Source organism: Lynx canadensis, chromosome E3 (genome assembly GCF_007474595.2).
Source record: "Lynx canadensis isolate LIC74 chromosome E3, mLynCan4.pri.v2, whole genome shotgun sequence".
NCBI lineage: Eukaryota > Metazoa > Chordata > Mammalia > Carnivora > Felidae > Lynx > Lynx canadensis.
The window spans coordinates 37,032,775-37,059,043 of NC_044318.1; the positions used below are offsets into that span (position 1 = coordinate 37,032,775).

At 56.5% G+C, this 26,269-nt stretch overlaps 1 protein-coding gene across 4 annotated transcripts in view; it reads left to right on the forward strand.

Annotated features, from left to right (window-relative positions):
- Positions 1 to 3,177: 3,177 nt before the first annotated feature.
- FBXL18 (F-box and leucine rich repeat protein 18) overlaps positions 3,178 to 26,269 on the forward strand; it is a 43,695-nt gene continuing 20,603 nt past the window's right edge. For 2 of the 4 annotated variants that reach the window (XM_030300580.1, XM_030300582.1), the window contains exons 1-3: positions 3,178 to 3,290; positions 8,503 to 8,718; positions 12,311 to 13,854. In XM_030300580.1, coding sequence (XP_030156440.1) covers positions 3,273 to 3,290; positions 8,503 to 8,718; positions 12,311 to 13,854 — 1,778 coding nt within the window. In that variant the 5' untranslated portion in view covers positions 3,178 to 3,272. Of the gene's footprint in view, positions 3,291 to 8,067; positions 8,351 to 8,502; positions 8,719 to 11,213; positions 11,801 to 12,310; positions 13,855 to 26,269 lie in introns of those variants that run through there. The other 2 variants (XM_032591555.1, XM_030300581.2) reach the window with 2 other exon arrangements.

The following is a 26,269-nucleotide window of genomic DNA, read 5'->3' on the forward strand; positions in this document are numbered from 1 at the left end:
CAGGTGCCCCTTGAGTGTTCGTCTCTTGATTTTGGCTCAGGTCATGATCCCGGTGTCGTGGGCTCGAGCCCCGGGTCGGGCTCCGTGCTGTCAGTGAGTAGCCTGCTAGAGTCTCTCTCTCCCTCTCTCTATGCCCCTCCCACCCCTTCTAAAAAAAAAAAAAAAATCTTAAGAGAAAGAGGTTATTCTGGCTGTAGCGAGAGGTGCTTAAGGAAGGTATGGCTCTTTCACAAACTCTTCTGGTGGGATGAGACCCTCAGGGTGAGGACTTCGGCACAGGAAGAGCCCCCTGGGGCAGGTGTCCAGGCTCTTCCAGTGGGTATCATCCAAGGCCTCTCCCTGCCTCGACCACCTTCAGCAGGCTCCATCCGCCCCTCGCTGCAGCCTCCCGGTGCCTGGAGGTTCTCTGCTCCCTGCAATACAGTTAAGGAGGCGGAATTGGAGGGCTCCCTCTGCCTCTCCAAGCCTCTGAGCTCCGGAGTAGAGACGACGTGGGCTCCAAACCCAGCTTTGCTATTCACGTGCACCTGTGTCCTCTTCTGCAAGCTGGGGTAATAATAGGGTCTACCCACCAGGATTCCGTGACAGTTCCAATCGGATCTCACGTGGAAAGTGTAATCAGCAGTGGCGTGGGGATCGTGGCCATTGTCATTTCTATTAGGAAAGAGCTTTCCTTCAGGCCTCACATCAGGAGTGGGTGGGAGGTAACAGAGATCACCACCTTCGCCTACATCATTTCCAGCCTCTACTTGGGGTTTTTGGTGAACCCATGGGGCCAGGGGCTCAGACCTGGCCCTGGCCAGCCAGACACTGCAGTGGCGGGGGGTAGGGGGGTGGGGTGGGGGGGGCTGGCTCTCAGTGCAGGAGCCACTGAGAGCACTGTGAGGAAGTGTCGCCCAGACCTGGAAAGGAGGGGTGAGAGCAGCGAGGTGTTGGAACTGACTCCCCACTTTGGTTACCTGGAGCCCACGCTCTGTGATCTCTAACTAAATGCTCCTCAGAATTGGGGCACCCGGGAAACGTGGGACTCCGTCCTCATCAGGACCCATAATAGCAATAGTTACAGTGTTTGAATTGCTCCTTGTGCTGGACACTTACATGCATCGTCTCCGCTAATCAGGTGCCTAGCTGATGGTGGTTTATTGAGGGCCTGTCGTTGCCAAGCCCCGTTCTAGTGGGCTGTGGTGTCTCAATGTGGTGTCTCTCCCAGTTGGATGGGAGCCCCCAAATGTGGGACACAATCGGGCTTCAGCTAAAGCTGAGAGGAAGGCAGGTGGTGAAAGAATTCACCTGAGGCAGAACAAAGGAGATAGAAGTTTATTGAAGGCTCCACAAAGGAGGGGCAGGCAGGACAGCAGAGGGGAGGCTGTCTGCAATGAGGGAGTGGGTGGGGGCTGTTTTTAGAGAGGGAAGGTGAGGAGGTATAGGGACGCATGGAATTTTCCCTTTTTTGGTAACTGTGCCTGGTTGTAAGTCGCCCATTGGTCAGTTTAGGGCCTCTGGATATTTTGAGGTGGGTCACCTGATGGGCCTGTCTGTATTCAGCCAGGTAGTTGCTGTGGGCCCTTTCTACATTCCGTTGCTCAAGCCTGTTTGCCTAAAAGCCAGCGGCCTCTAGACAGGGGACAGAAAATAAACATTTGCATGACAATAAAAAACATACCTGATTACAGATTACAAGGGGAAAAGAAGGAATGGGTCCGGGAGTCAGGAGGACGGGAGGAGAAACCTTGGGCCTCTGGGAAACTCCAGATACCTGTCTAGGTCATAGTTGGGCTCCATTGTCAAGACTCCAATAGTAAACAATGGGATCTCCATTAACACTCTTGTTATGCCTGAAGTTGTATTTAACTGTTGACTAAACCATGAACTCTTTGAGGCAAGGACTGTGCCTGCCCCAGGATGGTCCACCCACAGGAGGAGCTCATCAAAGGCCTCTTGATACAAAAGGCTCAACGCAATGAAGTGGGAGGAAAATGAGGCCCCAGGAGAGTAGGATATGAAACTTGATGTACTAGGTTGAATACGCGTCCCCCAAAGATTGACCTCCGCCCAGAACCTGAGAATGTGACCTTATTTGGAAGCAAGCTCTTTGCCTATGTCATTAGTTAAGATAAGGTCACCCTGGATTAACATGGATTCTAAATCTAACATGACAGGTGCCCATAAGAAAGGATACAAATGTGTGAACACGCCCCCGCCCGCGCCCCCCGCCCCGCAAGAAAGCAAGATGGCCCTGCAAAGACAGAGGAAGAACTTGGGAGCCATAGAGTTGCAAGCCAAGGATTGTTGGCCATCACCCAAAGCTAGGAAGAGCAAGAAGGGATTCTTCCTGCGAGCCACTGGAACATGGCCCAATCACCATCTTTGTTTCCTACTTTTGGCCTCCACAACTGTGAGAGAATACATTTCTGTGGTTTAACCCCCCCTCCCTCCCCGCCCCCAGATCGTGGCCCTTTGTTCCACCAACCACAGGAAACATACACACGCTTAAGGTCACTCAGGAGTCAGCACCAATTCTGACCCCAGTTTTTCCCCACGGATTTTAATGAGTAAATGATTTCTAGATACAAAGCGTTAAGGGGTGAGGGCACATCAGCCACCTGTTCATTTACCCAGCAAGTCTTTACTCAGTGCCTATTACGCGTCAGGCAGCAGCCTAGGTACCTGGAATCCCTGCCCCTGAGTACAGGAAGAGAACAACAAAGAAAAAAGAAAAGAAAAAGACACAGTAGGTCAGACAGTGCAAAGAGCTATGAAGAAAAAATACAGGATAAGGAGCAAATTTAGGTGTGGGAATGTGAGGACGTGGAGGAGGGGAGGCTGTTTTCTGCACGGTGGGCAGGGGCCCCGCTCCCCGCGGGTGCTTCTTGCAGGCATGGGGACGCAAAGGCCAAGGCCTGGAGGCAGGAGAGTGCTGCCCGGACAGGAAGAGGCCAGTGGGGCTGGAAAGGAGCCTGCAGAGAGCAGAGGAGGGAGAAAGGAGCCAGGCCAGAGAGCCAGCTGCGGCTGAGCTGACGGGGTCCTGTCGGGCTCACCCCGCGCCCTAGCAGGACCTCTGGCACGGGCGCCGCACCCAACATGGCGGCCGCGCGGGACAGGCCGACTGGCGAGAGGAAGTGCGTAAGCAGGCGCCGGAAGTGGCTGGAGCCCCCGCCCCCTCCCGGGGTCTCTGTGGAGTCGCGGACGCGCCGGCTTTGAGCATCCCTGGCGGGCCAGGGGGAGGCCTTGGGGCTGCGGCTCCCGCGGCCGCGGCCCCGCCCGCCTTCGACATGGCCAGCTCCGGAGAGGTACGGCCGGCGCCTCTCTCCGCTCCCCTTCCTGCCGCGCGGCCTTGGCTTCGCTCGGGCCTTCCCATCTCTCCCCGGTTCCCTTGCGTCCTTTCCATCCAGCCGCCTATCCCGCTCCATCCTTCCCGTCCCGACCTCGACCCCCAGCTCGGTGCCGCTTGGCCCTTTCCACCCCAGCCCTGGCGTCTGCCCTGTTTGGCCCTTCCTGCCCCTACCCTGGCCTCGGTCTCGCCGGGTCCTTCCCATCCCTGTCTTGGCCTTGCCCCTGCCCCATCCTTGCCTCATCCCGCCCCCATCCCTCCCCGGTCCTCACCACTCCGTTCCGAAGGCACAAGCTCTCTCCTCCTTGGGTTTTCCAGCCCTTTCCCAGCCCCGCAGTCGTGATCGCCAGAGTTCTTCCCCTCCTCTGCGCCCCCAGAGTTTCCAGGCTCCTCTAGGCCTCTGAGGCCCTTTTCCCATGTACCTGGGCTCAGCCCTTGGAGCCATGAGACTTTCCTCTTCCATGCCCGCTGTGCACCCCATCCTCTATCTTTGAATGCTCAGTTTCAGTCCTTTTCAGCACTTTGCTCTGTGCCTGCTTGTGTGACTTGGGGGGTAATGGAGGAAGGGCCATTTCACCTGGGAGACTTCTGACTTAGCCCAGAATTCCTTCCCCAGCGCTCCACAAGTCTGGGTCTGAGTCCCTGTAATGTGGTGCAAGGTATTTTAGCTGCATACCGAGGTATGGGGGTTCGGACTCTGACTAGTGTCTTTCCTATTGTTGCTTCCTGCCTTTCATTATGTGTATTTGTGTGCACCTGTGTGTATATGTAGCACGTGGGACTTGGACCCTTGAGTGCACTTCCTGTCTTAGGGGCTTACCTAGGCTCTGGGAAACTGGAGTCAGAGGTTCAAGTGTTTTTCGAACGGGGCTGGGTGTTGGTGACAGCGCCTCTTCCTTTGAAGTGAATTAGGCTTAGAAGTGGCCCCTTGATTGAGAAGGACGGTGTGGGACTGTGGGACATACCTGCAGACTGGTGGGAGGATTGAAGGGCTGGAAAGCTGCAGCTCTAAAAGGAAGAGTTGTGGGGTAGCCTGGCTGTGTTAACAGATTCAGGTAATTGTGTGTACTTGCGGGGCCCCGGGGGGCTGGCACAAAGGCCCCTGTGTTCCTTGAAGCGACCTGGCCAGTGAGGCCTCTCTCGTTGCTTTGTGGGCGGCTCTTGAGAGGAGAGAGGGCCGTCTCTTTCTACCCTGGGTGTGGAAATCAAGGTCCCTTCTGGGATGGTCTGTTGATTATTTGTTGATATATAGTTCACATACCATGAAATTCACAGTGTTAGGGGGCGCCTGGGTGGCTCAGTCGGTTGAGCGTCAGACTTGGGCTCAGGTCATGATCTTACGGTGGTTGGTGAGTTGGAGCCCCGCATCTGGCCCACTGCTGTCAGCTTGTCAGCACAGAACCTGCTTCAGATCATCTGTCCCCTTCTGTCTGCCCCTCCCCTGCTTGCACTCTCTCAAAAATAAATAAGTAAGTAAGTAAATAAATAAATAAATTCCACAGCTTTAAATTTATTTATCTTTTTAAAGTAAGCTTTATGCCCAACGTGGGGCTTGAACTCACAACACTGAGATCAAGAGTTGCATGCTCTACCAACTGAGCCAACCAGGTGCCCCAGAGTGGTTTTGAAAAACATAGTCACATGGTTGGGCAGCTATCCCCACTGTAGGATTCCAGATGAGGTGGTCTGATTTTGAAAGTCATTACTGGCTTTGAAAGGTGTTTGTTTTTATTTTTATTTTTTTTAAGTTTATTTTTGTGTGAGAGAGACAGGGAGTGCGCATGTGCACAGGTGAACAGAGGAGAGGGGCAGAGGGAAAGAGAAGATCCCATGCAACCTCCACGCCGTCAGTGCAGAGCCTGATGTGGGGCTCAGTTTCACGACCGACCGTGAGGTCATGACCAGAGCAGAAATCAAGAGTCGGATGCTTAACCGACTGAGCCACCCAGGCATCCCTCATTACTGGCTTTAAAATGCAGGTGCCCAGGATGGCTTCCAGAGTTTCTGGGAGTAGCGGTCTGCGGTTTTTGTAATGCTTCAAATGATTCTGAAGCCGTGGTCCGTTGCCTCACCTGGTTTGGTGTTTTTTTAACTCTTGGAAATTAAAAAACGATCCCCGTTCAGGAGCCATTCCTGGCCTAGTGAGGAGATAAGCAAGCGTCATCCGATGAGGCTGGGGTCAGGGGAGGAGGGTACCTGGTCCAGCGGTGGATGGGCACGGTGAGGGTGAGGTAAGCGGGGTGCCGGATGCTGGGAGGGCTTCGTTGCATTTGAGCCTTTGAGCCAAAGTTCTGACAGGAGCAGTTTTCCTGTGTGGTGGCCTGTCTGGTGTAGGGAAACAGCTTGTGGAAAGGCTTAGAGGCACGAGGCAGGCAGGGGACATTCTAGAAATTGCTAAGAGAAACAGAGACCTGAGAAGTGGGACAGAAAATTTATGGAAACCCATAAAATTGTGCACCTCTTGAGATTGGTGTTGTGGTTTAACAAAGGTTTTATGATGTAAAATATGCTATATTTTACAATTTTACATCATGAAAGAGCGCTATAATGAGCCTTTCTATTAGATCCATTGGCCAGTTATTGAAAAAAATGTGGTTTTTTTTGCATTTAGTGTTCCTTTTTTTCTTTTTAAGTTTATTTATTTATCTGAGAGAGAGAGAGAGAGAGAGAGAGAGAGAGAGAGAGAGAATCCCAAGCAGGCTCTGTACTGCCAGTGAGGAGTGCAGTGCGGGGCTCGAACTCACGAGTTGCAAGATCATGATCTGAGCCAAAGTCAGACGCTTAACCGACTGAGCTACTCAGGCACCCCTCTTTATTTGTTTTTTAAAGTAAGTTTTATGCCCTGTGTGGGGCTTGAACTCACAACTCCAAGATCAAGAGTCACATGTTCCACCAACCGAGCCAGCCAGGTGCCCTCCCATTGCCCAGAGTTAATAGTTGTTAACACATGACCATCCTTGTTTCATCTCTCTCTCCCCTTGACTTATTTAGATCATTCCAGACACCTCTTCAGTTGATTTGTGAGACCTATGATTTCTTGGGCTGCCCAATGTGAACATCTGGGAGGGGATGATTTTGGGGCAGGTACTGAAGTTTCAGTACTTAATTCTGCCTAAGGTTTTTTTGTTTTGTTTTGTTTTGTCTTCGCTTAAAATTTTTTTGTGTGAAATGTTACGTTCTGAAAAGTGCATAAAACTCGTTTTTCCCCCTTACATTTTATTTTTAAAAATATTTTTTAAGTCTTTTTGCTTATTTTTGAGAGAGGCAGAGAGAGAGGGAGACACAGAATGTGAAGCAGGCTCCAGGCTCTGAGCTGTCAGCACAGAGCCCGACGTGGGGCTCGAACCCACGAACCATGAGATCATGACCTGAGCTGAAGTCAGATGCTTAAACAACTGAGCCACCCAGGCGCCCCTGGGAATCATCACTTGTAACACATGCCTGGGTGATCCCTATGATTGGCTCTGGGACGCGCCGAGCTACGGAAAGTCACTAATGGTTGAGAACACTAGCCCCAGAATACAGTGACCCAGAGCACTGCGGACTTGGGTCTGACGGCTGTCGTCTACCCTCACAAACCTTGGGAGGAGGGGGACAGGATCGAAGGCACCTCAGATGGAAAGGAGGACAGTGAAGGCACATGGGAAGGGCCCGTGCTGTTCCACCGTGGAAAATGTTTGCGGAAACCCTTTCCCAGGCCTGGGGAACACTTGGCGGGACGGAGAAGGGGGCTCCAGTCACAGAGCCCGGGAGAGCCCTGGAGGCTGTGTGGGGTGTGCAGGCAGGCTCTCCCTTCCCAGACTTCACGGTTGCCATGGCAGCAGCAGGGCTCTCCAGGTCTCAGGGCTTCCATCGGTGCACATCTGTACAGAAGAGAAGTCTGGTTGGAGGAGGGGGGCTTGGAGACAGGCGGTGGAAATAATCCTGGGTGCCCTCTCCTGGGAGCGGTCAGACAGGCACCCCTTCGGTGAGAATGCTTTAGAGGCAAGAGGATCCCTTCTGGGAAGTGCCGGGAAGATATGGGGATCCCTCCCCACCATGGGCTCCCCTGAGAGCCTCCAGTCCCTTTGCCCTTGACTTGGGAATTTCCTGTCACACCGATGAAGGGTGAGCCCCCTCTCCCGCTGGGTTGTACACATCAGCCCAGGAGAGGCGGGAGGCCCGCGTCACGGAAGAAAACCTTTTGCAGATATTTACAGAAACACAGTGAAATGTGTGGACATCTTACGGGAAGTACTGATCCGAGTTTCTAGCCAGATAGTGTGATAAGTGGGGGTAAATTGTGCAGTTCCCATCATCTAGTAGTAGCCTCGGCAATGTAAAGACATCGGTCTAGGAGGTGCGATTTCTTCTTTATAAGGACTATACTGCCCTTCCTTAATGGCAGTGCTGGAAAGAGCTGCTGTCTGCCACTGTTTGAGGGCCTGATGCCCATCCCAGCAACCCCAACAGGTGAAGACATGTTGTTATCCCCAGTCTTCGTTGTTGTTGTTTTTTTTTTTAATGTTTATTTTGAGAGCGAGAGCTTGAGTGGGGGAGGGGCAGAAAGAGAGGGAGACAGAGAGAATCCTAAGCAGGCTCTGTGCTGTCAGCACGGAGCCTGATGTGGGGCTCGAACCCAGGAACCATGAGATTGTGACCTGAGCCGAAATCGAGAGTCAGACGCTTAACTGGATGAACCCCCCCCCCCGCCCCACCCGCCAGGCGCCCCTCTTATTTATTTATTTTTTTTCCCCACCTCTATTGTTTCTTGATAGACTCCTGCTACCCGAGCATGTTAAGAATATAGCGTGAGGCTGGGGGGAGCGGGGAGAAGAGACTCCTTCCCAAATGGAGAACGTTGGCCGATGGTCAGAAGTGGAGTCCGCAACATGGCGGGCTTGATGGGAGACCTTTAGTGGGAACGGTCTCTTACATTTGGAAAAAAATTGCAATTTCATTTTGCCTCTCTTTTGAGGAGAGACCCTGGTGTGCAGATGCGAAAGGGGGTGTTGAATGGCACGGGCTCTGGCTCCTCAGGTAAGGGTTTTGGTGAAAGTACCTTCTTTCCTACAGACTGTGCTGACGGCTTCCCTTGGCATCTGTCCTTGGCCGAGGAGGCCAGGCTGAAGGCCACCTCAGGGATCCCGTGGGAATTCGGTGTCTTTCTCCCCGCCCCCCCTTATCTACAGGACACGTCCAACGAGGGCGACGCGCCCCCTGCAGCAGCCACTATGGCGGTGGGCGCCCACCTTCTCGGCTTCTCGGATGAGATCCTCCTGCACATCCTGAGCCACGTGCCCAGCACAGACCTGGTTCTGAACGTCCGGCGCACCTGCCGGAAGCTTGCAGTTCTGTGCCTGGACAAGAGCCTTACCCACACTGTGCTGCTGCAGAAGGACTATGAGGTGAGGCGCGGGTCGCGAGGTGGTGCTGGCCCGCGGGCGGGGATGGGGACGGCCCACGTGCCCCTCCGAGGACCGGCACAGCCTGGCAGGGGGGTGCCGTGCGGCTGGTGACAAAGAAGGTGGGAGCTCCGAGTCCTGACCTGCTCAACCTCCGAGACACATGGTTAGGTGATAAAAGCTAGAGACCGGAAGGCGCGGCCAGTGTGGCCCCCGGGGGGAGGGCGCAGGCTCGGTGGGTGGATGCGGTGCTGGGAGGGAGGCCGACCTCCCTACAGGTACCCCAGGAGCGGGCTGCCGGGTCTGCGGCGGGTGTTGGCACTTCGGTGGTGCGGGGGAGGCCCCATCTCGCCCCCCAGCAGCCGCGTGCCGGGTTTCAGCTGCTGCGCGACCTTCCCGCCAGGCCGCTCTCTGACGGCCAGGGTGGGCGTCGCCTTGTGCCTTTTCACCTGGCGTCGCGGGGGGAAGGGCGCTGGGATGGCAGCAGTGCTGTTTCCGTCCGGGGCTGGGCTGTTGGTGTATCTTCTTTCCCGAAGCAGCTGTGTAGGGCTTCTTCTCGTGGAGTTACAGGAATTGTCACGTACTCTGCGTCGTCCCTTGTCGGGTGCCTGTGTCGTACTTTCTCTCGCAGTCTGGCTTGCCTTTCCTCTTTTTTTTAACGGGATCTTTTGAGAGCGTAAGTGTTTGAATTTAAGTTGAAGTACAATTTATTGATTTTTTTTTTTCTGAGTTCGTGTGTTTCGCATTTCTGTTGAAGAAAATTTTGTTAGACCTGAGGTCGTGAAGATTTTCTGCTGTTGTCTTACAGAAGTCTTACAGCTTTAGCTCTTCTGGTATGCGTCCAATCCCTGTTGTGGTCATCTCTGTATGTGGTGTGAGGTAGGGATCGAGGGCTCCTTTTTTGCATGTGGCTCCTCACGGTTGCAACATCACTTATCGACAGGGTCGTCCTTTCCTTGTTAAATCGCCCTGTAATTTTTTTTTATTCTATATACGTTCAATTCCAGTATAGTTAACATACAGTGTTATATTAGTTTCAGGTATACGATTTAGTGATTCAACACTTCCATACGTTACCCTGGGCTCATCATGACAAGTGTGCTCCTTAACCCTTGTCACCTCTTTCTCTCATTTCCCCATCCCCTCCCCTCAGGTCACCATCAGTTATCAGTTCGTTCTCTGTACTTAAGAGTCTGTTTCTCGGTTTGTCTGTCTGTCTGCCTGTCTCTTTTGCCTTTGCTCTTTTGTTTCTTTTATTTATTTATTTTTTAATTAAAAAAATTTACTATTATTAAGTTTATTTATTTTGAGAGAGAGAGAGAGAGAGAGAGGCAGAATGTGAGCGGGGGAAGGGGCAGAGAGAGAGAAGGAGACTCAGAATCCGAAGCAGGCTCTAGGCTCTGAGCTGTCAGCACAGAGCCTGATGCAGGGCTTGAACCCACAAGCCATGAGATCATGACTGGAGCAGAAAGTCAGATGCTTAACTGACTAAGCCACCCAGGCACCCCTATTTTTTAAAATTAAAAAGAAAATGTTTTATTTATTTTTGTGTGAGAGTGAGAAGATGAGGGGCAGAGAGGGAGAGAGAGAATCCCAAGCGGGCTCTGCACTGTCGGCAAAGATGTGGAGCTCGAACCCACCAACCACGAGATCATGTCCTGAGCCAAAACCAAGAGTTGAACGCTTAACTGACCGAGCCACCTAGGCACCCCCGCTTTTTTGTTCCTTAAATTCACATATGAGTGAAATCACGCGGTATTTGACTTATTTCCCTCGGCATTAAACCATCTAGATCCATCCATGTTGTCACAAATGGCAAGGTTTCATTCTTTTGTATGATTGCCTTGCAACTTTTGTTGAAAGTCAACTGATGACATATCTTAAAGATAAAAATAGAGGACTTGACCTAGACCCAAGTTTTAGGAGACTGTGGGAAGGTTTCCTTACTGTTGTTGTGAAGCTGTGCATTGAACCCAGAGCGAGGCCCGTCCAGAGCTCGGCTCTTTACGGGAGAATGCACGGTGCCCCTCTCTGCTGGGGGTGGGGCTGGGGGGCAGCTGAGCCCGCTCCCCAGAGCCAGGGTCAGGCTTCCTGCCTGTGAGGGTTCTTTCCTGTAGAGGGAAGGGCATCTGCCCCGGCACAGTGTATCTGGAGCACTTCCGATGCGTGTGTCCTGCCCCTGAGCGGCTGTGTGTGTGCGAGTTTAGCTTAGAGCAGTGATCGGGATGCACGAACGTGACGTGCGCGGGTGCTCGAGGCAGTGTGGTTTCTTTTTTTTTTTTTTTTTTAAATTTTTTTTTTTTTCAACGTTTATTTATTTTTGGGACAGAGAGAGACAGAGCATGAACGGGCGAGGGGCAGAGAGAGAGGGAGACACAGAATCGGAAACAGGCTCCAGGCTCCGAGCCATCAGCCCAGAGCCTGACGCGGGGCTCGAACTCACGGACCGCGAGATCGTGACCTGAGCTGAAGTCGGACGCTTAACCGACTGCGCCACCCAGGCGCCCGAGGCAGTGTGGTTTCTGAAGGCCTCGCTGGCACGGCCGGGACGGGCAGCTGTCGGCTGCTGGCTTCCGTGACCAGACGCAATGTGGCTCACCTAAGCGGTGAGGAACATTTTTGAGGAATATCTAATGATGTGAAAATGCTTACGATGTAAAGGGCAGCGACAGCCGGGTCGGGTTTCCAGGCCACGACTTCATCACGTGATTCGAACCACCCCCCCACCCCCCGCCCGCATCACATAATAACACTTACCGTCTTCACCGGTTTTAAGTGCACGACGCTGTCCGGTACGCAGGATTACCTCTGTGGTGTCGTGCAACCGTCGTCAGTGTTTCTGGAACTTTTCCATCACCCTGAACGGAAACTCTGGATCCGTTAAGCGGTGACTCCCCATGCCCCTTTCCCCAGCCCCTAGTAACTTCTCTGCTTTCCGTTTGTGAATTTGCCTATTGTGGGTATTTCCTGTGAGTGGAGTCACACACCGTGGGATCTTCTCGGACTGGCCTGTTTGACCTAGCGTCACGTCCTCCAGGTTCACCATGTTGTGGCACGTGTCAGAGCGTCACCGTGTGGCCAAATGGTACTCCTTTGCGTGCACAGACCGCGTTTTGTTTATCCTTTGTCTGTTGGTGGACGTTTGGGTTGTTGCCACCCGTTGTTGCTGTGGGTAGTGCTGCCGTGTGCGTGACGGGCACGGATTGAGTCTCTGTGTCTTCCGTTCCCTTGGTGGAGTTGCTGGGTCACATGGTAACCCTGGCTTTAGCTTAAGGAGGCACCACCACACTTTTCCACACCCGCTGCACCGGTTTACATTCGCGCCCAGCTGGGGGTTCTCGACTGCTGGCTTCCGGTAGGCCTGTGGGGAGGGGAGGCAGGGGCCGGCTCTCCCCTCCGGTGTCCCTCCTCTGCTGGAGTGCAGAGCCCCTGCCGGGCACCTCGTGGCTCCGGGTTGTCCACTGCTGAGGGGGAGGGTGTGGGCCGAGGGATGAAGGGGAAGGAGCCGCCCCGGTGCCTTCAGCCCCTTTCCTTCCTCCCCGCCCCTCCCCGTCCCGTCCCGTCCCGTCCCGTCCCGTCCCGTCCCGTCCCGCAGGCGAGCGAGGACAAGGTGAAGCAGGTGGTGAAGGAGATCGGCCGCGAGATCCAGCAGCTCAACATGGCCGGCTGCTACTGGCTGTCGGGCGCCACCATCGAGCACGTCGCCCGCTGCCGCGGCCTGGTGAAGGTCAACCTGTCGGGCTGCCACCTGACCTCCGTGCGCCTCTCCAAGATGCTGTCGGCCCTGCAGCACCTGCGCTCCCTGGCCATCGACGTGAGCCCCGGCTTCGATGCCGGCCAGCTGAGCGGCGAGTGCAAGGCCACGCTGAGCCGCGTGCGGGAGCTCAAGCAGACGCTGTACACGCCCTCGTACGGCGTGGTGCCCTGCTGCACCAGCCTCGAGAAGCTGCTGCTCTACTTCGAGATCCTCGACCGCACGCGGGAGGGCGCCGTCCTGTCGGGCCAGCTCATGGTGGGCCAGAGCAACGTGCCCCACTACCAGAACCTGCGGGTGTTCTACGCGCGCCTGGCGCCCGGCTACATCAACCAGGAGGTGGTGCGGCTCTACCTGGCCGTGCTCAGCGACCGCACGCCCGAGAACCTCCACGCCTTCCTCATCTCCGTGCCCGGCAGCTTCGCGGAGAGCGGGGCCACCAAGAACCTCCTGGACTCCATGGCCCGCAACGTCGCGCTGGACGCCCTGCAGCTGCCCAAGTCCTGGCTCAACGGCTCGTCCCTCCTCCAGCACATGAAGTTCAACAACCCCTTCTACTTCAGCTTCAGCCGCTGCGCCCTGTCCGGCGGCCACCTGATCCAGCGGGTCATCAACGGCGGGAGGGACCTGCGGAGCCTGGCCAGCCTGAACCTCAGCGGCTGCGTGCACTGCCTGTCCCCGGACTCGCTGCTCCGCAAGGCGGAGGACGATATCGACAGCGGCATCCTGGAGACGCTCGTGGCGTCCTGCCACAACCTGCAGCACCTCAACCTGTCGGCCGCCCACCACCACAGCGCCGACGGCCCGGGCCGCCACCTCTGCCAGCTGCTGGCCCGGCTGCGCCGCCTGCGCTCCCTGTCCCTGCCCGTGTGCTCCGTGGCCGAGGCGGCGCCGCGGGCCGACCGCGCCCCGGCCCAGCCCGCCCCGCACGCCGTGCCCCGCGGCTTCGGCAAGAAGGTGCGCATCGGCGTGCAGTCGTATTCCGGCCCCCTCCCGGGGCAGGCGGCCCCCCAGCCCTCCTCCGTGTTCTGGGCTCTGCTGAAGAACGTGCCCTTTCTGGAACGCCTCGAGCTCATCGGGTCCAGCTTCTCCTCCGCCATGCCGCGCAACGAGCCCGCCATCCGCAACTCCCTCCCGCCCTGCAGCCGGGCGCAGAGCGTCGGGGACTCGGAGGTGGCCGCCGTCGGCCAGCTGGCCTTCCTGAGGCACCTGACGCTGGCCCAGCTGCCCGGCATCCTGACGGGCTCCGGGCTGGTCAGCATCGGCCTGCAGTGCCAGCAGCTGCAGTCCCTGTCGCTGGCCAACCTGGGCCTGATGGGGAAGGTGGTCTACACGTCCGCCCTCTCGGACATGCTGAAGCATTGCAAGCGGCTGAAGGACCTCAGGTGAGGGGGCCTGGCGGCTCCGCCGTGGCCGCCGCTGGCCCTTCGGAGGCTTGAGAGGCGGCAGGGGACGTGAGCGGCTCGGGCCCTCGCGTGGCAGACGTTCGCGTACCTGCTGCCCGTCTGCCGGGGTGGAGGAGAGGCGGGCTGTCCTCTAGCGGCTGAGGGCCTGGGGGGCGGTGGGGCCCGACCGGGGCTTGTGCGCGGTGACGGGACTCAGGGAGGCAGCGGGGGGGCGGAGGCCGGGGCGGGAGGCAGGCGTGTCCGCATCGCTGCGGTCGTTTGAGTGGTTGCTCTAGAAGATGCCGCTGTGTGCGAGGTCCTGCTCAGTCCTCGTGACGACCCCAGGAGGCGGCTGTTGCCCCACGTAGCGGAGCTGGTGAGGGGTGGTGCCAGGAGCCGAACTCGGGGCTTTCCGTCCGACTGTGTGCTTTTTGAAGCTAAGAGTCAGAGGGAGCTGGGAGGAGACTCGAGGCCAAGGCTTTCTGGAAAAGCGGGAGGCATGTGCTGGGGCCCCGGGGTCTTGCAAACACACCGGGTGCTCAAAAGCACAGGTGAGGTGGGGCGGGCAGCCAGGTGAGGTGAATGCACTAGAGCCGGACGGAGGGAGCAGTCCCGTCTCCAGCTGGGAAAGGCCCCCCTGACACCCGCCTGGACTGGAGGAGCCGGAGACAGGGGCGCTGAAAGGGGGCGGTGCTTGCTGTAGGCAGGTGACAGTGGCCCGGAGTGAGGTGGTGGGCTGATCTGAGAGAGGAGAGGGTGAGGGGCAGGACCCACCCAGGCTGCTGTCCTAAGAGTCCAGACACAGTGGATTCTCGCTGAATTGAGCCGTGGAGTGAGGGGGGTTCTTGTGAGCATTTAAAGGGTAAGCCTTTGGGGGTGCCGGGGCGGCTCAGCGGGTTAAGCGTCAGCCCTTGATTTCGGTTCAGGTCGTGATCTCACAGTTTCATGAGTTTGAGCCCTGCATTGGGCTGACAGTGTGGAGCCTTCTTGAGATTCTCTGTCTCTCTCTCTCCCTCTCTCCCTCCCTCCCTCCCCCCCTCCCTCCCTCTCCCTCTCTCCCACTTCTCCCCCCCATCTCAGAATAAATAAATAAGCTTTAAAAATAAAATAAAATAAACTTAAAAAAATAAATACAGGGTAAGCCTTTGTTGACCTGAGACATGTTTGAAAATCTTGACAGATCTGATCTTGAAAAATTGCACTGAGCTTGAAAAATCACACTGTTGCCCAGAATCTACTGGAAGGTATGGTGGGGCGGATGTCAGTTCTGCTGGGGCTTCAGGTTGGGGAGGATGTAGCGGCCGGGCTCAGATCACTCAGCTGGTCTCCCGGTCAGGCTGGAGCTGTGGGTGGCTGGTGGGTGGCGCGAGAGCAGGAGCACTGAGGCGTGTGTGTGTGTCACTGTCCCCACAGTGGTCAGCGCGCACTTTGTGTTTTTGCCGAGTGCCAGGTGCTAAGCCAAGGGCTGTCAGGCACCGTCTAGTCCCCGTGACAGCCCTTCATCGTTCCCATTTCACAGACGAAGTAGTGGAAGCTTGAAGGAGGAGCTGAGGTTCACCCAGCTCAGTCGAACTCCAGAGCTTGACCTTGGCCCCAGGTCGTGCCAAATGGAAACCACTGTGCCTTTGCAGGCTTCCACTTTCCCCTCAGAAGGCGTCCTCTGACAGGAAATGGAGCCGGCTGAGTGCTTGGCCGCTCCCGCTCTGGAGCCTTCTAGGGGTCCTCTGCAGGCTGTGCCTGCCGTCTGTCCATTCTCCCTCCAAGCGCGATCCACACTGCGGCTCCTGAGGCCCTGCCGTCGGGGGTGAGAATCCCAGGATCCGACCCGGCAGAGCGGGGTGAGTAGGCCTCGGTGTTTTCCCGCCGTGTCGGATCCACACACCCTGGATGTGCGGCTTCGGTCGTTAGCCCGAGTGTCCACGGAACCCCGTATGTGGGGAGGGGGCAGTTGTTCATGCCGTGTCCCGTGCGTTCCGGTTACCCTTGCTTCGAGAATCATATAACGCTGAGTTGTTAGAACCCCCTGGTTTACACCTGAGTCAAAGTTAACTTCCCGGGAACTTCGAGGTGCAGTGTGTGCCTGGCTCTGGCCGTGGCCTCCCCAGCCACGTTCGGCCTTGCCCAGAGGTGATACAAGACGTCACGAAACGGTTAAGGACGCTCGATGGGCAGCGTTGCTGTTCCCATTGCAGGGACCTTTGGGACCCTCTGTCCTGCTGCAGGTGCGGAGTGCCCGGGTGGGCTGGGAGGAGCGAGGACCGCAGGCCTGCTCTTTACTTCCTGCCACCCCTGACGTCCCCCTTCCTGCCCACCTCTGCCTTGTGGCCCAAATTCCATCCTCCCTGTTAATTTCTCTGGCTTGGGCACCTCTCCTGCCGGGTTGGGGTGTGGCATCAGCCGCCGGGGACGGAGGAGGGGCCCCGGCTGCAGCGGGCGGCCCCCTCCACCACCGTCTTCACGGGACGGGCCTGTCTGACGTCAGAGGCTTGGATGCCTGTCTTTTTGCCTCTGTATCTGCAGCAGCAGGAATCTGCTCCCTCCTCCACTGGTCCTTCTCTGTCTAGTGCCTTGTCCCACCTTGCTTCTTCTTGGGCCTTTGCCGTCACATCGCTGGCCTTTCTGGAAGGAGCGGTGATCGGTGTGCGGTCAGCGGGCCACATTTCACTCAAAGCTGCAGATGGGTCCTGATACATATTTAGCAAACAGAAAACTCCCCGGGTCTGCAACCCTGTTAACCTGTTGGGAGTCTTGAGATTAGGAGGAATTGAACATTCCCTGAAATTGGGGGCGGGTGAACACCTGAGTTCTAATTTCACTAAATTCTGAGTCAAGGTATTTCTGGATCTCTCCTCTTTGCGATCAGGTTTTTTTTTTTTTTTTTTTTTTCTTTTTTCTTTCTTGCCAACCCATTAAGCATTGTGCCTTTTCTGGCCGTGCTGTTGGGGAGTGTTTGGTCATCGTCCGGGAGTGTTTGATAAAAACGGAAGTCGATGAAAATGAAATTAAGTAAAATACAGCACCTAATTTAATAAGTCAAAGTAGTCAGAATCTCTCCCCCAAATGCCTGCCTCACGTCCACAGTGTTACATGTCTGCTGCTTGTGGGGCTACCTGGACATGGCAGGTGCTGCCGGCTCCCTGGGCTGCTGGACGCCTAACACAGGCCCCCTTCGGGTTGGCTCTGCCTGCCTCACCCTGCTCCTAGACCCTCCACCTGTAAAGTGGGGCTGGTGAGAGCAAAGCCGTTTGTACACCTGTGAGGCCTACAGAACAGGGTTAGCACCTGTAATACCCACGATATTCTTTCTTTAAAAACATTTTTTTTAAATGTTTATTTATTTTTGAGAGAAAGAGAGAGAGAGCAGGCATGAGCAGGGGAGGGGCAGAGAGAGAGGGAGACACAGAATCCAAAGCAGGTTCCAGGCTCTGAGCTGTCAGCACAGAGCCCGATGTGGGGCTCAGACTCAAGAACCATGAGATCATGACCTGAGCCAAACTCGGACGCTTAACTGAGCCACCCAGGCACCCCGACCCATGATAATTCTTTTTCCATCTAGCAAATGTGTGAACACCTGTTATTCTGGGTTCTGTTCTAGGCATAGAATTCTCTCCTTGTCTGTGGGGAGCTTACATTCCAGTGGGGAAAGTGGGCCAACAGTGCACGGAGGGAAGAATGTGGTTTATTAGAGAAGAACAGATGCCGGGGAGGACAAAGGAAAGCGGGATGAGGGATGCTGGAGGGCAGGTGGCGGATTCCAGGAAGGTGAGATTTGAGAAAATTCACGAAGTTGCATTAGCAAAGTAGAACCTGGGAAGAACATTCCCCGGCCAGGCAGAACGAGTCGCATCAGTTGGTAGTGTCTGCAAATCACTTTATTTATTTTTTAAAGTTTGTTTGTTTGTTTTGTTTACTTTAAGTAATCTTTACACCCAACCTAGGGCATGAACTCACAAGCCCGAAGGTCAAAAGGTGCATGCTTTTCCAACTAAGCCAGCCGGGCACCTCACACATGACTGACTTCTTTTTTTTGCTTGTTTGTTTATTATTTTTGAGAGAGACAGAGTGTGAGCGTGGGAGGGGCAGATAGAGAGGGAGACACAGAATCTAGAGCAGGCTCCAGGCTCTGAGCTGTCAGCACAGAGCCTTGACACGGCTCTCGAACCCCTGAGCCGTGAGATCACGACTTGAGCCGAAGTCGGACGCTTAACCGACTGAGCCAGCCGGGCGCTTACTTTTAAATGAGTAAAAATGGAATCAAATCAAGCGTACAGTTCCTCAGCGGTATTAGCCACATTTCAGCTGGTCAGGAACCTCATGTGCCGGTGGCTGCCATGTTGGACAGAACACACATGGAGATTGTTCCCGTCTGCACACAAGGTTTTGTTGGACAGAGCCGAGTTAATGCCAGGGTCCTGAGATGGGGTGTGTCGGGTGTTTTGGGAGCAGCCAGGAGCCCGTGTGACTGGAGGGGAGCAGAAGGGCAGGTCACACCGCTGTACTGAAATAGACTGGGGCCAGGGCAGGAGCAGGGGCGCTGTCACTGTCGGGGAGGCCGTGTCAGACGTTCAGGGAGAGACCCAAGCATTTGCTGATTGATCAGATACGTGGGGCTGGTGGGAGGGGTCAAGGAGGGGTCCAGATGATGCTGACGCTTTTGGCCCGAGCATTTGAGCTGATGCGGTCGTCATCCTCTGCGATGGGAGGCTGTGGGGCACAGCTGTGCACGTGTGTCCCGGAGTTTGAGAGGCGGTGGACTCCAGCCAGCACGTGGGACTAAGCAGACCACAGACCGGGCCCGGGGTCACCCAGTCAGGAGGTGGAGGAAGAATCAGCAAAGCCGACGTAGCAGGAGCCGGCAGGGAGGCAGGGAGCCGGCAGATGGAGGGGGAAGGTGTTCCAGAAGCTAGAGGAAGGGACTGTAGGAAGTGACTGCTGTTGGATCCTGTTGGTGTACTTGTGACAGCTGCCAGCTGTTTTTCCCCGCACTCGTAGGTGTTGACTCCTTTGACATTTTGAACGACCCCGGGAGTAGAGCTATTATTGTCCCCTTTTGCAGATGAGGAAAGTGAGGCCCAGAGGATTAAGGAGCTTGCTTGAGCCACACAGCTGGTGTGTGGCACTTCCTGCCTCACAGGGCCTGTTGAGCGTTGAGCGGGGTAACACAGCAGCATTTAGTGGTCCTGAGTGGCTTCTGCAGCTGGAACGTGACCCTTGTGGCCCAGGTCCTCCCCAGGAGCAAGGCTGTGCGGGAGTTCGGTGGCCAGGGAGGCCTGTGGGGCCCGGGCTAGATGGGTTTTGTAGGTCGGCCCGGGAACTTGACCGCCGCTCATAATGGACTCTCTATGCACGCTGGCTGCCGAGAACCATGTCCGATCAGGGTTGGGTACTGCCTGTTCAGAACAAACACCAGTTTCTAAAACGCAGCCAAATGGCCCCGTTCCCCTGGATTCTCGCCTTCTGCGGCAAGCCGAGCCCAGGGAGGCTGAGGGACAGGAGCAGGTGGCCCTTGCCCGCCCGCCGTGGGCAGGAGCCGCAGAAAGGAGATGGCGTCCCGTGCTCCGGAGACACCGGCACGCTACATCTCCCCGGGCAGCTCCCGCACTTCCCGGCAGAACGTCCCTGAGGTGGCCGGTGCCGCCACCACTGTGCCCATCAGCGAGGCCCATCAGGACTCCTGGCGGGGCGCGGCCTCCACGCAGCCAGGACCGCTCCCGCGGGGAGGTGGTGCGGGAACACGTCGTTCTGACAGCGCCTCGCGTTTCGCACGCACCTCGGCTGGGAGAGGAGCCCACGCCGCACAGAGCAGGGCGCCTTCTTTCCCAGGGCTGATGAAGCCCTGCCTCCTGGGGGAGGGAGGGGAAGGCATCACCCTGAGTCACCCTGGGCTGCTCGCGACCTCAGAACCAGGGCGGCGTCTGGGCGGAAGTGAGAGGGCTGGTTTGGAGCCAGGCCCTGGAGGTCGTCCCAGGACTGCCCTCGAGGCCCGGGCCCTCCGGAGGTGGGTGGGCTGATAAGGGGACGCTCCCCGAGCGCCTTCCTGCGACCACAGAACCTTCAGGAGACCAGGCTGCCTTTCGGGGAGTGGGCTTTGGAGGCCAGATCCTCCCTGAGCGGAAGGTTGAGGCACGGCTGAGGGGGACGACTGCCTCCCGAGGCAAAAGTGATTCCGGTGGATCGTTTTCCTCACCCTCTGACCAGAGGGCAGGCACTGGCAGCCCCCGACACCAGGACGTTTCTGCCACCAGGCCGTGCGGAGAGCCGGGGGGAGGTTTGGACGGGCCACCCCCCCTTGTCCAGGCAGCTGGTGGAGTGGACAGGCCTGCCCCCATCCCAAACACCTGTCACGGGTGGCTTCCTTCAGAGTGGGAGAGCCCGGAAGTGGCCGGCTGGTTGAAAACTGTTTAAAAGGCTGTGTGAACACACTCTGTTTACTTGGTTTGAAACCAAGATCCGCTGCGTCTCCGGTGGGTAGCATGGACCCACAGCGCCACCTAGTGGCCAGAGCGCCACAGGCCTGTTCTTCCTCAGGGACCAGCCAGAGACCGCGGTCAGGGTTCTGGACTTCAGCCCCTCCCGTTTTCCCACCTTCAGGTCTGCAAAGGGATGCTTACCTTAGGACTTTTAAAAGAGTAGGGGTGCCTTTGGGGTGCCTGGGTGGCTCAGCCGGTTGAACAACCAACTTTGGCTCAGGGCATGATTTCATGGTTTGTGGGTTCGACTCCTGCGTCGGGCCCTGTGCTGACAGCTCAGAGCCCATTTGGGATCCCCCGTCTCCCTCTCTCTCCACCCCCCCCTGCTTGCACTCTATCTTTCAAAAACAAACAAACATTAAAAAAAGAAGAAGAATGGGGCGCTTGGGTGGCTCAGTCGGTTGAGCGTCCTACTCTCCATTTCGGTTCAGGTCATGATCCCAGGGTCGTGGGATTGAGCCCTGAGTCAGGCTCCAAGCTGAGTGTGGAGTCTGCTTCAGATTCTCTCTCTCTCTCTCTCTCTCTCTCTCTCTCTCTCTCTCTCTGTGTCCCTCTCCCTTGCTTGTGTGTGCACACACTTCCTCTCTCTCCCTCCATCTCTCTCTCTCTCTCAAATTGAAAGGAAAAAATTTTTAAATATTTAAAAAAGAGAATAATTTGCCTTTGAAAGATAGAATGAAATAGTGTATTTAAACTTTTTTTCAAGAAAAGTCAACTTTCCAGAAAATTCACACTTATAACCGGGATGACATTCGCTTTCCGTCTGGGCCCTGCATGACTTTGGCTGTTACTTTGGCCTTCCTTTGGGTAAATGAGGACTGCACACAGCCACCATTGCTTCTCAGAGAGGCACTGCTCTCTGCTCACGGCTCTTGGAGTCCTTTCCTTACTGATGAAATTCGTTCAGTGGGTCTGGGGGTGGGGGGAGGCCCGTGTTCACATCTCTGCCAAGGGGCACCTGCTGGCATCGGATCTCTGATGGCTGTGGCTGCCCCGGGGGGTCCTTTCTCTAGCACTGGAGCCCAGAACAGCCCTGCCAGGGGCTCCCTCCTGCCACACACTGAGTGCCGCTCTTCTCTTCCCTCACACGTCCTGAGTCTCCACTGTTGATGGGGGAGTGAACGTGAGACTTCTTGTGATCGTACTCTAGAAGGACCCACTGTCCTCCCCACAGTGTTAGTGTCAGGAGCTTAGTAGCATTTCTGCTCGTATACATTTTTTTGTTTTTTTAAAGTAATCTCCACCCCCAATGTGGGGCTCAAACTTGTGACCTGGAGATCAAGAGTCAGAAGCTCAGGGCACCTGGGGGCTGTCGGTTGAGCATCTGACTTCGGCTCAGGTCATGATGTCACGGTTTGTGGGTTCGAGCCCCATGTCGGGCTCTGTGCTGACAGCTTGGAGCCTGCTTCAGATCCTGTCTCTCTCTCTCTCTCTCTGCCCCTCCCCCTCTTGTGCATGCACTCTCTCTCTTTTCTCTCTCTCAAAAAAAATAAGTAAATAAAATAAGATGTTTATTCATTTTTGAGAGAGAGAGAGAGAGTCAACGTGCCAGCGGGGCAGGGGGAGAGAGAAAGGGAGGCACAGAATCCTAAGCAGGCTCCGTCCAGGCTCTGAGCTGTCAGGACAGAGCCCGACGCGGGGCTCGAACCCGCACGCTGCGAGATCATGACCTGAGCCGAAGTCGGATGCTTAACCGACTGAGCTCTCCAGGCACCCATAAATATAAAATAAAATTAAAAACCTGTCTCATGAACCACGTTTCGGTGAGTGGTGGCTCCCCTACTGCACAGCTCAGGTTAGAACATTCCATTGTTGGGGGATATTCTGTCGGGTGGCTGCTGTAAATAGCTGGGATTGCTCTTTTTTTCCTCAAAGACCCCTTTTTGAAAACCTCTCTCCTTTTGTCCTGGAACTTGGTAGCGTCCCCAGGTGTCGGGGTGATGGGGACCTAGTGCATGACCAATTGGGTCTTTTTAGGCTTTGAGAACTGGGGAGCGCCCATCCACTGCCCTACCCCCAGTCCTGGTTGGACCAGCCGTTCTGAAGGTGTTGCACTCAGAGCATTTCGGGTCTCCCTCCACGTGGGGGCTTGGACGGGGACACTCTGTCCCCAGAGCAGACCCACTGCCTTGTTGGGATGGGGGTGGGCATTTCTTGCTCATCCTGGAAACGTCTCCTTTTATTATGAGCCTCCACGACTGCTTACCACCTGGTCGGCAGTGTCCCAGGAGGTCACCAACCTGGCCGGGAGGTCTCTGTGGATCCTGCATAGGCATGGAGGTCTTGCCTGCAGCCGCTGGCGGGGGGGGGGGGGGGATCTGCGTCTGCCCCAGGCAGGGCCATGACTCAGAGAGACAGACTCTCCCGGGTCTGACCTAGGGTTTCTGTGAGGAGTTTTTGCGCGGCGCCCGGGCCCTGGGAGGAGCTGCTAGGTGGATTAGCGTGGCCGGCCTTGGGGACACTTAGGGTGTCCTAGGGAGAGGGAGAGTGGTACCCAGCGCATGCACAGCAGTGTCCTCTCAGTGGAGGCTGCAGCCCGGCCGGGCGCGGTCCTGCACTTGGTCTCTGGGGCCTGGCTGCCCGCGGGGGCCGGCCGAGTCTCTCCCGCCATGTCTCGAGTCCGTCGGTGGCCTTGGAGGCTCCCGGAGAAAGGACCTTGCCTGCTGCCTGGTGGCCGCCCTTGCGCAGTGTCCTGTTGTCAGTCATCCGGTTCAGACGGAGGCGACCCAAAGACCGATGAAACCTGGTAGGGGCGGGGAAGCACCTTCCTGACAAATCTTGTCCTCTGCCCCTTTACCCCCCTCCCTGCGTTCGGGAGGCAGCGGGTTTCGGCTGCCTGTGGGCCTCCGCTGTCTGCCGGGCCCCTCCGCGGGCTGCGGTTCCCCACGCACGGGCCCGGATCCGCATCATCCATCCAGGCCCCCCGCTGGCCACGGCCACTGCCCTGCTGCTCAGGCCGGTGCCTCCACGAGCTTCTTCCCCGTGTGCTGCCACAGCCTTGGAGCCGCTCTGGCCGGGTGACCGGCGACACCCCCACGGCAGCCGGAGCGAGCTGCTTTTTGTTCTTTTTTACTCCCCTGCCCCTCAGAGCAAGCTGTTTATTTATTTAATTAAAAAAAATTTTTTTGACGTTTATTTTTGAGAGACAGAGCGTGAGTGGCAAAATGGCAGAAGAGAGAGGGAGACAGAATCTGAAGCAGGCTGCAGGCTCCGAGCCATCAGCCCAGAGCCCGACGCGGGACTCGAACTCACGGACCGTGAGATCGTGACCTGAGCCGAAGTGGGACGCTTAACCGACTGAGCCACCCAGGCGCCCCTATTTTAAATGCTTATTTATTTTGGGGGGGGGGCAGAAAGAGGGGGACAGAGGCTCCGAGCAAGCTTTTTAAGGGCATCAAGTGGAAAAAAAAAAAATAAAAGCATCAAGTGATGACTGTGTGTATCTAAGATGGACGGAAGTCCTGCTGAAGGCAGTGACATAAGGAAGTTTCTGGAGCCGAGCTCTGCTCTCCAGGGATAATCCTTACGTTTTTCTCTGGGAAGGTCTTACACAGGGGGACGCACGTTGGTCTCTGCTCACGTGGTTGTCTTGGGCGTGTGTGTAACTGACCAGGGAGGTATCTGTGAGTCTGCTCGGCCTCTGCGTTAGGGTCCTGGGGCTCCCCTCACAAACCGCCACAGCACAAGCGGATTCATGCACAGGTTTTTGTTTTTTTTTTTAATTAAAAAAAAAAATGTTTATTTTTGAGAGAGAGACAGAGTGTGAGCAGGAGAGGGGCAGAGAGAGAGGGAGACACAGAATCCGAAGCAGGCTCCAGGCTCTGAGCAAGCAGTCAGCACAGAGCCCGATGTGGGGCTCGAACCCACGAACCGTGAGATCATGACCTGAGCCAAAGTCGGATGCCCAACCGACTGAGCCACCTGAGCACCCTGGATTCACATACAGTTCTGAGAGCCAGAGGTTTGAGCTGCAGGTGTCAGCAGGGCTGGTTCCTCCTAGAGGCTCTGATGGAGCCCCTGTGCCAGGCATGTCCCCTGGCTTCTAGAGGTGGTCGCTGGCAGTGCTTGACAGTCCTTGGCTTGTGGCCGTGTCACTCCAGTCCCCGCCTGCGGTCACGTGGCGCTCTCCCTGGGTGTCCCTGCGTTGCTGTGCCTCTGCATGGCCTTCTTGTAAGGAACTGGCCACTGGATTACAGCCCCCCCAGTCTAGCACGACCTCATCCTAACAAAGTCCCCCTTGCAAAGACCCTGTTTCCAAGTAAGGTGCGTTCACGGGCGCCAGGGGCTAGGACAGCCACCTGTCTGGGGGGGGGGGGGGGGATACAGCTCCCACCAGCTCCTCTCTTCCCATTCTCCTGGCTCTCGGCCCTCCTCCTGGCAGCCCCCGCAATCCTGTTAGCTTCCCCCCGGCCCTCTGCTCTTCCTCCAACTCGCATTCCAGAGGGCTCCCTTGGCCTGCGGCCCGGCGTCCTGCCGCACATCTGGGCATCTGCTGGTTCCGCAGCCGTGTTTCTAGCTGGTGCTGAACTGCCCTGTCCGTTGTCCTCAACACCTCCAACCATGTGTCCCCACCTCATCGCTCTTTCTGCCCTCTAGGCTTTCCGGCTGGTGCGCAGAAGAGTCTGGAAGGCTCTGGAACATTGTCCTCCACACCACTTTCCTGTTCTCATCCCTGTGGCTGGAGGCTCCAGCACTCCTTCCTGCCTGTGCCAAGGCCCTGTCTGACAGCCACTGTGGCTCTCCCATCTCTTCGTGTCTTTCCTTTCCCTTTCCCTTTCCCTTTCCCTTTCCCTTTCCCTTTCCCTTTCCCTTTCCCTTTCCCTTTCCCTTTCCTTTCTCCCCTCCCCTCCCCGCCCCGCCCCGCCCCGCCCCTCCCCTTCCCCTTCCCCTTCCCCTTCCCCTTCCCCTTCCCCTTCCTTACTTCCTTCCTAATGTTTATTTTTATTAAAAAAATTTTTTTAACGTTTATTTTTTGAGAAAGAGATAGAGCATGAGCGGGGGAGGGGCAGAGAGAGAGGGAGAAACAATCGGAATCAGGCTCCAGGCTCCGAGCTGGCAGCACAGGGCCCGACACGGGGCTCGAACCCACGAGCCATGAGATCACGACCTGAGCCGAAGTCGGACATTTAACTGACTGAGCCACCCAGGCGCCCCTACTTCTTTTAAATTTTATTTATTTTGAGAGAGAGAGAGAGAGAGAGAACGAGAATCTCAAGTGGGCTCTGCGCTCAGTGCAGAGCCCAGTGTGGGACTCGAACTCACAAACTGCGAGATCTGCCTGAGCCAGAATTAAGAGTTGGGTGGTCAACCGACGGAGCTACTCAGGCACCCCTCTGTTCGTCCGTCTTTCTAAAGCAGGTGGGACCTGGTGCACCTCCCATCTGTCGTGGTTGTCTGTGGCCGAGGCCCCGGTTTTGTAGATTGGCTCTTCTTTGCCTTCAGCCCCTATCTACGGGGGGACCTGCCCGGTGTCCCCTCCCCTTCCGTGGCGGAAGGACTAGGGATCTGTCGCCTTCCCTTCCGTGGCCGGAGTGGCCCCAGCCTCCAGATCCCCTCCACTTCGCTCAGCCTGTCGTTGTGTGTCACAGGAGGGCAGCAGTGCGTGGCTGGGATGCCATGTAAGCGCGGCTCCCCGCCCCCTGCCCGACAGGTCAGCGTTTGAGGTGGGTGGGGTGCCGAGCGGCCAGCCCAGCCAGCGTGCGGGTCTCCAGGCTCCGGGCAGTGGCCGGCTGGGGTCTGTACGGTGGCTCGCCCGTCGTGTCAGGCCTCCAGGGTCTGCCCCCAACTCGGGATCAGCTGGGAAGGCCCTGGGGTCTGTGTCTCCTCCCGATGCCCCGGGGGACTGTGGCGTAGACAGGCGTGGGTGGGGACAGCCGGTCTGGGTCTGGCTCCCAGAGACCCGCTTGGCCCCCCGCGAGAGGCTCCCCCTCTCCCCCCGCCCCGCG